This window comes from Trachemys scripta, chromosome 4 (assembly GCF_013100865.1).
Source record: "Trachemys scripta elegans isolate TJP31775 chromosome 4, CAS_Tse_1.0, whole genome shotgun sequence".
In the NCBI taxonomy this organism is placed as follows: Eukaryota; Metazoa; Chordata; order Testudines; family Emydidae; genus Trachemys; species Trachemys scripta.
In genome coordinates this window covers 71,935,512-71,949,664 of record NC_048301.1, presented here as the reverse complement: position 1 = coordinate 71,949,664, position 14,153 = coordinate 71,935,512, and the positions used below count along the sequence as shown (strand labels likewise).

The following is a 14,153-nucleotide window of genomic DNA, read 5'->3' as shown; positions in this document are numbered from 1 at the left end:
TCTCCCTCCCGCTCGCGGCTGCGGCTCCTTCCCGGCGGGACGCGCCCCCGGCCTGCCCCGGCCACATGCGGCACGCGTCCAGCTGCTCCTTCCCGGCGGGAGGGAGAGTAGGTGTGGGGGACGTGCGCCGCATGTGGCCGGGGCAGCGGGAGGCACGTCCCGCCGGGAAGGAGCCACAGCTGCAAGTGGGCAGGAGAGGCGCGGGGCTCCCTGGCAGCAGCGGGGATTCGGCCCCTGCCGCCCACCCAGCTCCTGCCCGCTCCACGCTGCCCCCGCCCGGATCCACCGCGCCCCGCATATGCCCGTGGCGGGCCGGGGGGCTCTGTGGGGAGGGCAGCGCGCGGGGCCGGGGCCTGCTAATGCCCCCGGCCCCTTTTAAACGCCCTTTTTTTTTTTTTTTGCTCCGCGACCCCCCCTCCCCCGTCCCGATATTTTGGACTGCTGATCTGGTCACCCTAACCCCAAGCACCTGCTTCCTTCGCTGGTGCCTGGAGCCGGCCCGGCTGCAGAGGCAGCTCATCAATTTGCACCATGTCAATGTCTCAAAGGAATGTCACCAAAGCCAGCAGATAAATACAACTGAGTGCAGAGGGGAAGGGATCCCTGTCCAAATAACAGCAATGAAAACACACTGCACTAAAGGGGAAAGGACCAGTGTTATCACTGAGGGAAGGCAGCGCAGGGGCCCTGCTGAGCACACCTGTCACCAGCACAACCCATTGCGACACACAGCTCCAATACAAGCTCTGTAGACAGTCACTGCCTTTGCTCTAATATCCCCTTGAAATGGCAGTTGCAAGAACTCAGAGGTGTTCAAAAGTCAAATAGAGTCAATGTCGCTCCTGGATCTGTCATCAAAGTACAACACAGTAAGATACAGCAACACCCAGTGCTTTGCCTTTTGCCATGCCTGCAGGAGGACTGGAATTCCTTTCCCTTTGCAGAGATAGAAGCTCTCCACTGCTACAGCAGGCTGTGCTATACACCAACACTAGGCCTGTTCTGCCAGGGCACCCCAATAAACTACCAGTTAGTGTTTGAAATCTACTGCTTCTCACGCATAAAAACAGAAACAAGCCTCAAGTTTCAGGGATTGGGCAGGGGCCTATTGGGCAGGGGCTACAGATTATTCACAGGAAATCACATATAGGGTTCTAATTTCCCTGTGCCAGGTGGGGGAAGCCAATTATTTGGGGAAAAACAGAGATTATAATGCATCTCGCAGCTGCAGGTTTGTGAGACAGGCAATAAAGGGGTAAAGGCAGCTCCCTTGTCTCCTTCACCATTACCTGGGCTCTGGAATGCAGTCCCACCGGGCAGGAGGATAAGTGGGAATTCACTACCTTATAGCAGCTCTAAGATTCTCTGCTTTCCCCAAATTCCAGTGGGATTTGCATTCTCTGGATCCTACTCTCACCTCCTTGATGGCCCCTAACCATTAGCCACGTTTGCTGTGATTCATTCTCGTCTGTGATTTGGGGTCAGGATTACTGTACCGCAGTTCGGCTTTGCCCCCAAGGTGTCAGAAATGGAAAGAGAAATCTTTTAGACGTTACTAACAAAATACAGATCTCTGGAGAGGAGGCCCAGGGGGTGAGCCTCAATCTGGAGTGGTTCCAACAAGGCCCTCAGAACATGGGCTAGCAGGCTTTTCTCCAAACGTTGCATGTTGTGGTTTCTCCCAGATCTCACATTGCAGAAGTGGTTGCTGAAGCGTTGAGCAGCCTTTGCACGAGTTTCTGCAAAAGTGGTTAAGGAGTTTAACTGCTACAGAGCAGGAATTCCACTGCCAAGAAGCAGAGGAACCCACAAACAAGAAATGCATACAGGATGCACCAGAGATCTCTGCCCTTGGCCTAGTCGAAAATTTTGTCAACAATTTTGACAAACAAAATTTGAAGAAATTTTTTTTCACAAAATATGTCTGTTTTCCATGGAAAATATCAATGTTCCATCACAAAAATTAAACACCCAGAAAACAAAATAATTTAGCCAAAATCTAAAATATTCTGATTCAAAAGGGTGCCACAGTGCCTCATGGGAGTCATAGTCAGATGCCTTACGCCTCTATTCTTCTCTATGCACTAGGCTCTCTAGCAGAACTACATCTCCCATGATGCACCACAGCCAGGGACTCCTCAAACACACCCCCTCGCTTTATCAAGGAGGGTGAAATGGTGCATCATAAGAGAAGAAGTATTCCTTACAGAGAGCCTGACCCACAGAGGAGAATGGGAGCATACTGTCCCTCAAGTACAACTCTCATGGGGCAACTTGGAACCACTGTGGATCAAAATATTTTGGTTTTTGATATTTCACTGGAAAGCCAAAATTTCCAGGGGGAGCAGTGGAGAACAACCATCAAAAGACTACTTTCCAACCAGTTCTACTCCACACTTCTTAGAGTTCAAATCCTTCCTCTTAGGGCCCAGACAGCTTGCGAGTCCAGAGGACAGCCTGGATCACAAATTAGTACCAGCAAGATAATGACTGTCCCAATTCTTGAGTAGCCATAATTGTTTTTGTAATATTAAGCTGCGTTGTACAAACATTGTGCATCCTTCAATCAAGAAGCTGCGCTAATCTGACCTGACAGTCCTGGATGCAACAAGCTCAGCCTGAGGATGAGAACTAGCCTCCTGCTTCTATTTCCTTGAAATGTCTCAGAATAGTGCCCCAGTCTGCACTTCCGGAAGAGATGGACAGAATTAGCCACATGCCCTCTGCCCTGAAGTGCAGGACAGGGCATAGGTGGCTGAGCAAAGCCACAGGAGGAATCTGTTGAAGCAGCAGGATGGGCAAAACCTCTATCTCTGCAGCCATTTGGTAACGATTACAAGAGAAATGAGGCAGGGGCTGTTCCTGGTGAGCTGTCACTGCACCTAGAAGGCTTAAGTGCAGATCAGCAGCTTGTCTGGTGAGCCAAAAGCCGCTCAGTGTTAGTTCTCCAGGTTTGGGTGGCCAAAGGCGATTTTCTAATCAGTTTCTTCCTAGTCTGTAAGATACTCCCTTAGTGCTTCTTTCCAGCAATGACACCGTGCACTCTCCACCATTAAAGGGGGCCCTGCTCCCACAGCACCAGTTCAGACCCTCCTGGATTAAACATGTCCCACTGCAGTCCTGGGAATGTGACCCTGTGATTCCAAGGTCTGGGCTGTGGTTTGACATTTTAAATATTGTTTCAGTTACTTTATTAATAATTGACTAAGAGGCTGAATAAACAGCCTTGTCACGGAGCCCAGAGTGTGACTCAGGCAGCCCCTTTGAGCAACAGGGCCTGCTGCCAGGAGCTGAACACGTCAGGGAGCCTCTGGACTACATCTCCATTAACTTGCTAACTGGAGCTGCACTGCCAACTCCCCACTGCCGGGACGGGTTGTCATCAGTTCTGAAAAACTGGTTGCTGGTGAACGGTCCCAGACTGACATCTCTGGTGATCTATAGCAAGGATGGGTAAACTACGGCCTGCAGGCCGAATCCAGCCCATCAGACCTTTTAATCTGGCCCTCGAGCTCCCGCTACAGAGTGGGATCAGAGGCTTGTCCCACTCCGTGCATACCATGGCTCCGCACAGCTCCCAGAAGCAGCAACATGTCCCACCTCCAGCTCTGCACGCTGCCCCTGCCCCAAGTGCCAGCTCTACTGCTCCTCTTGGCCAGGAACTGCAGCCAATGGGAGCTGCAGGGGCGGCACATGTGGACGGGGCAGTGCACAGAGCCACCTGGCCGGCGCTGCACCTCCACATAGGAGCCGGAGCGGGGACATGACGCTGCTTCCAGAAGCTGCCTGAGGTAAGTGTCACCTGGAGCCTGCACCCCTGCCCTCCTCCCACTCCCGAAACCCCTGCCCCAGCCCTGATCCCCCTCCTGCACCCCAAATCCCTCAGCCCCAGCCCAGAACCTCCTCCCCCGCACTGCAACCTCCTGCCCCAACCCAGAGCCCCCTCCCACACCCTGAACCACTCATTTCTGGCCCCATCCTGGAACCTGCACCCCCAGCACACAGCCCATACCCCCTCCCACACCCCAACCCCTTGCCTCAGCCCAGAGCCCACTTCCAAACCCCTCTGCTCCACCCCCTAGCCCCCGCCTCGTCCTGCACCCCAAACACCTCATCCCTGGCTCCACCCCAGAGCCCCACCTCCAGCCAGAGCCCTCAACCCCTCCCACATCCCAACCCCCTGCCCCAGCCCGGAGCCCCCTTGTGCACCCTAAACTCCTCATTTCTGGCCCCACTCCAGAGTCCGCACCCCAAGCCGGAGCCCTCACCCACTCCCGCACTCCAACCGTCAATTTCGTGAGCATTCATGGCCCGTCATACAATTTCCATACCCAGATGTGGCCCTCAGGCCAAAAAGTTTGCCCACTCCTGGTCTAGAGCCTCCATTCTCAGAACAAGTTTAGCCTGGGCAGCAGCAGGGTGAGCTTTCCCCCACCAGCAGCTGCCAATGTGCTTCAGCCCAGCCCTAAAGAGACCTGTCCCCCTTTTAGGAGTCAAAAGGGAATCCCGTTTCCATGCTACATTCAGTCCTGGGCCTCTCCACTGAAACTGCCAACAGCAAGCTAATTCGTGCCAACTATGCAGGTGGGTGTAGTGATGTTTGTCTGGACTGAGGCCATCTCCCTTTGAACTGAGTACTAGCCTTCCCTCCATTCATAGACTGGTTCTGCAACTGCTGTGGTCCCCCTCCTGGAACCTACAGACACAGAGAATCCAAACAGTGTCACATTGGGTTTCATGGGTCTTCAGAGATCAGCTCTGAATCTATTCAACATAGTTCCAAGATATCAACTGATGGAATTCAAAGCTGAGTGGCAGGCACTGAGCATGCCCAGGGCACATGGTTGCTGGGTGGGAGAGTGGCAAGCAGAGGACTATTTGCAGGGGGAGGAAATCACCAGCCTGGAATAAGACAAGTCAATGCCCTCCAAGTTGGACTTGAGATGATCACAGAACACAGGAACTAGACAAATGTAGCAGGCCATCAGCAACCCAACTCCAGCAGCAGTCACTGGCACAAGCTTCAGAGGAAGGCTTTCAAAGCACACAAAGATCACAGGGCCGGGCAGTTAGAAATTACAATGGATAGATAATTACCTCAATGGTGAGGGAGGAGATTCCTTCCACAGCCCAGGCACACATTCCAATCAGCCATCCTGCCAGATGAGAACCTCCTGAAATACCACCTACCACTTCTGTTAGATATGGAATTTTTCACTTTGTACCCTACACTGTTATGTACAGTTGTTTTGCCCTGCCTCTGAGCTGGCTGGATTTCAGTGATGCCTATTCATGCAGTTTGTAAAATACACTGGGATCCCTTGGGATAAAAGCTCTACAGAAACACTGGAGATTATATCAGCACACAACACATAGCAGAGGACATCCTTGGTTTGGACCCATCACTCCGTGGTTCTTGTTGGTTCTGATCTAACCACTCCGCTAAGCACTGTGGCCTTTGTCTGATGTGAATGAGAGTGTCATTTAAATCTTCAATTCCTGGTGTTTAGAAACACCTGCCTGCTCTGCCTTAGCAAATATCTGAGCTTCTGTCACTGAAGCATTAAATGGTACAAACCTGCACTCCTCCAACCCAACCACAGCATTATTGAGAACAGGGTGGTGATCAGGGACGACTGTAATGCTGGGAATTTTGGACCCTGGAAAGGATCAGGAATCTGGCAAACCACTACACTTTGGACAAGAATTTAATGGTATGTCTACACTACAATAAAATAGCCATGGCTGGCCGACGTCAGCTGACTCGGGTTTATGGAGCTCAGGCTATGGGGCTATAGAACTGTAGTGCAGATGTTTGGGCTTGCGGTGTAGCCTGGGCTCTGCGACCCTCCTCCTTAGCAAGGTCTCAGAGAACAGGCTTCAGCCTGAGTCTGAACATCTACACTGAAATTTTATAGCCTCGCAGCCTGAGCCCACGTCAGCTGACCCAGGCCAAATGCGGCTGCGCTGTGGATCTTTTATCACTGTGTAGACCAATGGTTCTCAAACTTTTGTACTGGTGACCCCTTTCACACAGCAAGCCTCTGAGTGCGACCCCCCCCCTTATAAATTAAAAACACTTTTTAATATATTTAACACCATTATAAATGCTGGACGCAAAGTGGGTTTGGGGTGGAGGCTGACAGCTTGCAACTCCCCATGTAACAACCTCACAACCCACTCAGGGGTCCTGACCCCCAGTTTGAGAACCCCTGGTGTAGACATACCCTCAGAGACACTTTGGCCAGAATTATTCCACTCATCCTGAGCAGCCAAGGCTCTCTAGACACAAAGTAGCCTGGAAAAAAACATTGTTTTAGGGACACACAACAATAGTGAGAATCTCCAAAAAGCTGGCGTGGCATCACTGAAGAGGAGAAAGGAGCCAGACTCCAGCCAAATATCCCAAACAACCCAGAGAAGGAGATAATACCAGTGTAACTTTCATTTCACCAAGGGATCTGATATTCTTCGGGCCTGGGATTCTTTCCTCCCCCCGCCCCCAATTTCTCTTCACATGTAAGAACACAAAAACACAAACCAGGGTGCAGAGCTAGTGGAGGGGTGCATGGATAATGCAAGCTGAAGAAGTGGGAGAATCAAGTTGTGGGGGACTGCGGAGGGTTTCTCGCAGCAGGAGAGCTGGGCAAGCTGGAAATGGTTCCAGAGCAAAATCCTGACCTGCATCCCCACTCCCAGCACCTTCCAAAAACTCCAATCACAGAGATCTCAGCTGTAACTGGCAAAGGGTGTTTGCAGCGCTCCAAGAGTTAATATATTTAAAAGGATGTTTGTGAAACAGGGAGGGAATCAGGAATGTTAGTGCTGCAGCCTAATTATCACTGAAGTATCAACAATATTAACCCTTTCCCATCTGCTCCCGGCAGCAGACACATCCAGCAAAGGCTGCCCCCACAGTCCAGCTACAGTAAAGGGTTTTGCTAGGAACAAGGCCACAAACTTTGACTTTGCAAACTGTATGGTCCCCCACCAGTTAATGTGCCAATTGCTCAGACAGATGTTAGTTACTGCCCTGAAGAACCAGGGGGAAGTGGCAATTCTGGTGTGATCAGCTAGAAGGTGCTCCACCCTGCCTTGGGTCATGGTGGGGTTCCAATGAATGCAACTCAGCAGAAGTGACCAGTCCTCACTCTAATAACTTCAGAGACAGTGAGATCTGGGAATGAATCTGAGTCAAACCGAGAACAATGGAAAATAAGAACTGCCACAGACATCCCAAAGGTTTGAGGCTCCCATCTCCCAAGATGTCAGCTGTCCCTGTTGTCTGCCACTGGTGGTTGGCACAGGGTTTCCACAAGCCCACATCTGATCCCACTGCAGAGGCAACACTCGAAGGAGTGGGAAGAATGGGTCATTACCTGCTACTTCCACGATCTGGTGCCTAGCAATATCGTAGTATGGATCATCCCAGCGCAGGTGAGTGATGGGCTCAGGGGAGCGGTTGGTGTCATCTGCACACAAAAAAACAGAAAACCAGCAATTAGCAGGAAAACCGAAACGGACCTTGAGCAGCTCAGGGAGGGGCCTGGAAACACAGGGATGGGAACCGGAGGCTCAGTGACATGGGGAGAAGTTAATGCACTAGCCTGGCCTTCCTGAACACCTGTTTTGAAATCCTGATTTGGTCAGAGGACAAGCAAGTGTTGTCAAGTCTCAGCCTTGTCCCTGGAAGGCAGCTGTGCGTGTCCCAAACCCCACAGCTCAGAACAGTGTCCAGTCAGCTTCTGCTCAGGACTCTCCTGAGCATGAAAATTCACCCAACATGTATGAGAGGAAAGGAGCCAAGGGCATTGTCAGGGCTGCTCACCACACAGGTGCTTCTGCACATACCCTCCTGCCTACCCTGCATGCTTTGGCCGACTCACCTGTTCTCTCTGGGCATCAGAGCCCGCAAGGGCCCAGCCAGGTACTGCACCGTGGGCTTCGGGCACAAAACGATTCACACATCTCCATTTCCCAATCCTCGCATCCCAGATGGGACTGAGTTAGAGTGTGAGAGGGTCACAGTTCCCTGCAACAGGCCAAGGCACAAGGTGTCCTAGAATACCTCTTGGCCTCAAAACCAGCCCTGCACCCAAATGTCTGCTGGCCCCAGCAGGGATGCCCACCTGACTTGGGAAAAACAGGCACTTCATCTGCTGGCCAGTTCTTATCATCTAGGGAAGCCAGTTTGAGCTGGCTCAGGGACTGGTTGGTGTCCTCCAGGTTCAGGTCATCCTGCAACTCCGAGAGCGGGTCCATGGCAATGGGCCCCAAACTCAGCTGCTTGCCTGAAGATCCTAGAAGGAAAACTACAGAGATTCTTAAGTCAGACACATACAGATCACACAACCCCACTCCCACAGCCTATCCAGAGGCTCTTCCCTTGCTTCCCCTTCCCTCCCCACTTGGCCCATCCACTGACTTCCTACCCCTTCTCCTGACTTCCCCAATGACTGCTCACACTTTACCCTACCCAGAAACTTTCTCTCCCCCAAATCCCACCCACAGACCTCTTCTACTTGCAGCCATGGGCACCCTGTACAGCAGACCCTTCCCTTCTACCTCCTGTTGGGAGGGGGAAAGAGTCCTAGCTAACCCTTCCAGTGAGTCTCTGCCCTGAGTCCAGCTGTGGCCTGACTGTTCTCCCCGCCCAGAGTACTCAATTTGGGAGAGACACTGAGATACAAGGGAAGGTGACAGGCTATACCAGTCCCTCCCTGATAGACTGACTGTACCAGCCATTATTTCCACACAACAACGCTCCTCCCTGCACCAGTGGAGCTGGCATTGGGCCCAGCTGCTTGCACAGCAGGGCCCTGCTCTGGAAACTTTCCCAGATTTCATGTCCCCTAGCTATCAGGGAGGGTCAGGGGGCTCTTAACAGCTATCTGCACTGGCACATATGGGTGCTTCAGTGCATTAGAAACAAAATCCTGTTGGGGGCAGCTTGATTTCACTGACTGGACTAAAATGCAAGGAGAACGCCAACCCCCCTCCCCTCACACAACCATTCTCCGTTTAGCATCACACACAGCAAAACCCTTCTCTCTCATCCCAACACATAGGGCAAGAGGCTAGGATACACCTCATGTTATTTCCATAGCACAATAACCAGATGCAGGCAGCACTGCATAGGCTGTGCCACAACACTGAGGAGGCTAGGGAGTTTGGAGATTCCAGGGGACGAGAATCAATTGCTGCTGCTGAGACTTTTTCCTCAATCTCACCTGGGGTAAAACGTGTGTGCTACCCCAAAACTGAACTAAAGCAGCAGATCTTCAGAAGGTTCCTATTTCTTAAGGGAGCCCTCTAAGAAACAGAGGATTGAGTTTAATGCCGATGCCCTGGTGATATGCAGGAAGCTGATGGATGGGGGACCGAGGTACTGATCCTGCTCTCAGGAACTAATATTTGCAGCACCATGAAGATGAGAATTCTGCGGCCAGCAGGCTGCATCCCAAAGGGAGCTATAACAAAACAAGGCCAACGATGACACCACTGTTAAGACCATGGGTGGGGGCTGAGGTGGCTTTGTAGTACTGCAGCCATTGAGGCACCTGCCATTCACAGGGATGCACACATCCTGGGGGTGGTTCAGAGGGGAACTCAGGCATGTGCAGGCTGTAGAAGGACGGGTTCTGGGATGGGAAAGAGTCTTGTTTGTGTGTGAATGCCCAGAATAAAGTGGCTGGGAACTAAACAGCAGCAGAACACATGACCTTGCTTGAAAACTAACAAAGGAAGCTGTGGTTATAGACCCAAGGTGGCTTTTTCCTGGAGTGCAGGAAGGGGGAGTAGCTTGATGTTTTGAATTCCAAGTTCCTACAGCTGCTTGTGAGATCCAAGAAGCCTACGAACAGTTAGTGTGACCAGGGTGACATTCCAAACTCTAGAGAGTCTTGCTCATATACTTGGGGCTACACCCATTGCCAGGTTTGGGGTGGGGATTTTGCCAGGGCATTAGTTAGAACCTTGAGAGTTTGTCCCCTCCCTTTGGCAGGGGGTGTTGGGAGCACTGACCCTTCCTAATCTCTTCCCTAGGAACTCAGAGACAGTCTTTAACTCGTCCTTGGCTCCCTGATGTCTGGGAGCTATTGCAAGTCAAGTCAGATTCCCATAACCAGAGAGAGACAGACATATATGGGCAGAGGATCTTCGAGGCAAATCAGAAACTATGCAGGGCCTGACAGATCTGCAGTCAGCTAGAGAGCCAAGCAAAACTGTTCCCTGCCCCCCTCCTGAAAGCTGGAAGAGCTGCCTGACCTTCCCTTGGATCTCAGTAGGGACATGGAGCAGGACACTACACTCCTCTGGACCATGACCTAATGCTGGAACTATGCAGCAGCTGTAGTCAAATGATAACCAGCTCCCCACACCTAGCAACAACAGATTCAGTTTCTATAGCAACTGCAGCCAGCATTTGCAGTGATTCAGTCTGATTATAGAATCCCTAGCACCGGTATAATTTCCCCAATAATCCAGCAGACACTCAGGTGTGAAGTCTGATAACCCTGGAGGTTGCATGGAAACTGTCCTCAGCTGGTCCCATCTCAGACCGTAGATCCCTGCAAGCTGCTGTCTTAACTCACAGCAATTTTAATAGGAATGGAGGGAATTCGGGTTCAGTCTTAACTGCTGCCACCCCCTAGATCAGTGGGACGCCTTTGACAGGAGTCCTCTACATCTTAGGGACTAAGACCAAATTCTACCAGGCAGAGGTGGTGCTGGCCCAGGGGCAGCATGGAGCTGGGTTCCCTTAGTCCTCACCATAGGGAGTGCCACAGCCTGGCTTCAGGAACAGCTTGCAGCACTGAGCCACAGGCCCAAGTTATTGGTTTAAAAGCCAACATCAAGTGGATTCCACATTAGCAGGCTCCTCTCACTGGTGGGGTCTCCAGTGCTGGCACCACATGGCATAGAGTGCAGCAGTGTCTAGGTTCCTTATAGTTCTGCAGTAAAAGAGGGCCTCAGTGCCCTGCGTGATCGCTGATATTCCCACCCAAGAAGAGCCCTCCCCAGCCTTCGCGTCAGAGGTTGAACTTCCCAGCCCTTACACATGCAGACAGCTCCCCAAGTCCGGAGAATGGGTTCAGGCTCCACGTGACAGAGAAACCCTTGCCATGGAGATTCAAGGGGTAGCAGACTGAACTTGCATCATCTCTTTGTGAGTTAGTCCCTCTTCCCCCTGAGAATTTCTAAGATGCTTTTCAGGATCCCTTCCAATACTGAGGTACCCAGCGCTGAGTGCAGTACCCCCAGGGAGGTCTTCCCAAAGCAGTGCACCCCACCCCACCCCTCTCCTTGCTTTGGAATGGGAGGGCTCTGGGATTGCGGAGCCTAGAACTTAATGCAAGATCCCCATGGGGTCTCCCCAAGGAATAACCCCTCTCTGTTCCTCTGAAGTCTCTGCATACATAACCTCTTACTGACACTGGCTTTTTTGCAGCACTATCACATCACAAACTTGTCTCATTTGCTGCCTTCTCCACCAGGTTCTCAGCTATTTTTGCTCCCCAGGCTTCCCCCTCCAACTGAATCTGAGGTTTGGTCATTTTTCTCCCAGCTGCATTATTTATTTCAATATAATACTCTACACCAAAGAACGCTCATCTACAACACCAACTGCTTTTGACATGTAGTTTAATACATTAAAGAAGAAATACATCATCAAGCAAAGAAGCAATTCTCCTTCCTCAACCACATCTCATGTTAGTCAGCAACTGCCAGACCCAATATGGATAAAAATTCTAGGGCCCTTTGAGTTATTTCTCTGTCCTTGCTCTATAACTCCTGCCAGTTTAATCTCTGCTGCACACATAATTATTTTGCCTTACAAGTCAGAGAAGGTCCCTAACCCATTACTGTGGGCAAAGATGTTAGCAATTTTTATACAAATATACACAGAATTTTTTTTTACCCAGTTCAGCGTCAACATCACCCTCACAGCCCATTCAACATACCAGGACTTATAACTCACCACTGAACTAGCCCAGTCTCTCTGAAAGAGCCTGGAAAAACAGATATGCCTTGAAACCAACCAATTCAGGCACTGCAAGAATGAGTTCCAGAGTCCATGATGCCCAACCCCCAGTGACAATATCCTGCCCATCCCCCACCTCGAAGTTTAGGAGTGGTTAGCTCTAACTCTCAGCTGACTACACCTGCAGAGGTATCACCCTGAGAGAGAGACGCCAAACAAGCAAAGACCCTCTAACCTAGCAGAGACCAGGAAGGAAGCAGAAAAGCTGAACTCAGGTTTATCCCTCAGAGTCTCAGCACAAGCTGCACAGGCTGCTTATCTGTTTCCCTCCGGACCCACCCACCACACAAGTTTTGCTGAATTTCTGAGGAACTGGAGTCATGTGCCAGCCACAAACCCAGTTCCTTCTGACCTACCCCCTTGTAGCTCAGCCTCCTCTGCAAACCTGGCTAGCTTGAGCCAAATTAAAGATTCAGACAGCAAGATTCAAAAAGGGAATGGACATTTATATGAAAAACAAGAATATCAGGAATTCTAACTGTTAATGCTAACAAAAAGTTGGAAAGGATATTAAACCTCATGCGTCACAGCTTAAGAAAAATCTAACCATTAGAGTTCAGGATGAGACCTAATGGGGCAGAGGGCAGGTGGATATTGTACCACATCTTCCTACTGCAGAGTTCTTACACTTGCATCTGAAGCATTCGGTTCTAGCTACTATTGGAGACAGAATATTGGACTAGATGGACCTTGGGTCTGCTTCAGTATGACAATGTCTATGTTCCAAATTCAGCACTACAGAAGGCAGTGCATCTTCACCGATTTCAACAGAGCAGCCTGAGCTTACACCAGGGTTTGATCCCGTATTCAAATCCCATATATGTATGAACAACAATATAAAGTGACCTCCTGGGCACCTGATCCAGAAGAGACATTTCCCTCGCAGTGTCCCTTAATCTCCTGTTGTCTCCCCAGTACCCCAGTCTATCTTGTGTTCCAAATTTTAATTGTGAATGTGGATCTTTGACAAATACTTTGGGGAAAACTGAAGCATATTACAGTTCCTGATCTTTGCTTCTGTCCTACACAGAAACAGTCTTCTCCTTACAGAGCTCCAGCACATCCTTAAACCTGAACTCTCCTACCCAGCACGTCTGACTCCCCCTCCATCAAACTGAGATTCTAGAACTTCTTCTGCCCTCTAGGCTCACTAGTCTGCACTCACCAGCACTCACCGGCCTGCCAAGCCTCACACAGTTCTCCCCAAGCACAAAGGAATAAAATCAACCCAGGCTTCTAAACCAAGCCCCTTCCAAGACACAGGCACCCCGCACCCTCCACCCCCCAATCTACCCATCAACAGCTGTATCATCATCATCATCACCACCACCTCAGCAGAGCATCCTGGCTCTGTTAAATAGTGGATTTTGGTCTATCACTGCCCAAGCCTCAGGAAACTCTCCTGAATCCAAGAGTTCATAAATGATCCATTAAAAGGCCTTCAATTCCCTTTAGCACTGTAAACCTGGGCATTAGCCAGCCTTGGGGCCCTGAGCATTGTTAGTGCTGATTTCCTTATCTGAACAAGTTCTGCTCCCATTCTGTATCCGCTCTCCACCCTGTTCCAATACAAACCCATTGGGCTAGCCTCTAACCCTGCTCTTCCCTACCCTATTTGCAGCTTTCCTCAAGCGGGAGGGGTGTTCAAGGAAGGTGACCTAGATACTTAAACTTTGAAAGTGCAAAGGAAGCCAGGGAAAGGCACAATGTCTGAGTAGCCAAAGGGAGGATAGAAAAAACATTTTCTGGTCTTCTCCCTCTAAAAAAGCGGTGGCCAGTGAGTATTCTGAGTACACCCCATCCAAAGGGTACAAAGAGTGATCTCTGCCTGGGGCTGACCACTTACCGCCAAATCTGCCTAACCTTTTTTTTAATATAACAACGACATTCTGAGACTAGAAATGCAAACTAGGAGATCTCTATTTGCAGCGTGAACAACTTTTTGCCTGGGAATTTCCTTATTTTTAAAAAGAAAACTAAAAGGTCTAAGGCCTCGCTCCCGCCCGGAATGGTGGACCTGGGTGCAGCCCCAGCGCATAGTAGACAGCTCCGCAGCTCCCGGCCTGCCAAGCCCCACACACGGCCCAGTTCTCCCCGAGCAGAAAGGGAT

General features: G+C 50.7%; 1 protein-coding gene across 5 annotated transcripts in view; it reads right to left on the bottom strand.

The window, feature by feature from the left end:
• ARHGAP1 (Rho GTPase activating protein 1) overlaps positions 1–14,153 on the bottom strand; it is a 35,971-nt gene that overhangs the window by 21,341 nt on the left and 477 nt on the right. Inside the window, exons 1-3 of one of the 5 annotated variants that reach the window (XM_034769539.1) lie at positions 11,058–11,925; positions 8,130–8,312; positions 7,380–7,472 (exon numbers count right to left, since the gene is read on the bottom strand). In XM_034769539.1, the coding sequence (XP_034625430.1) occupies positions 7,380–7,472; positions 8,130–8,312; positions 11,058–11,061 (280 nt within the window). In that variant the 5' untranslated portion in view covers positions 11,062–11,925. The other 4 variants (XM_034769542.1, XM_034769538.1, XM_034769540.1 and 1 more) reach the window with 4 other exon arrangements.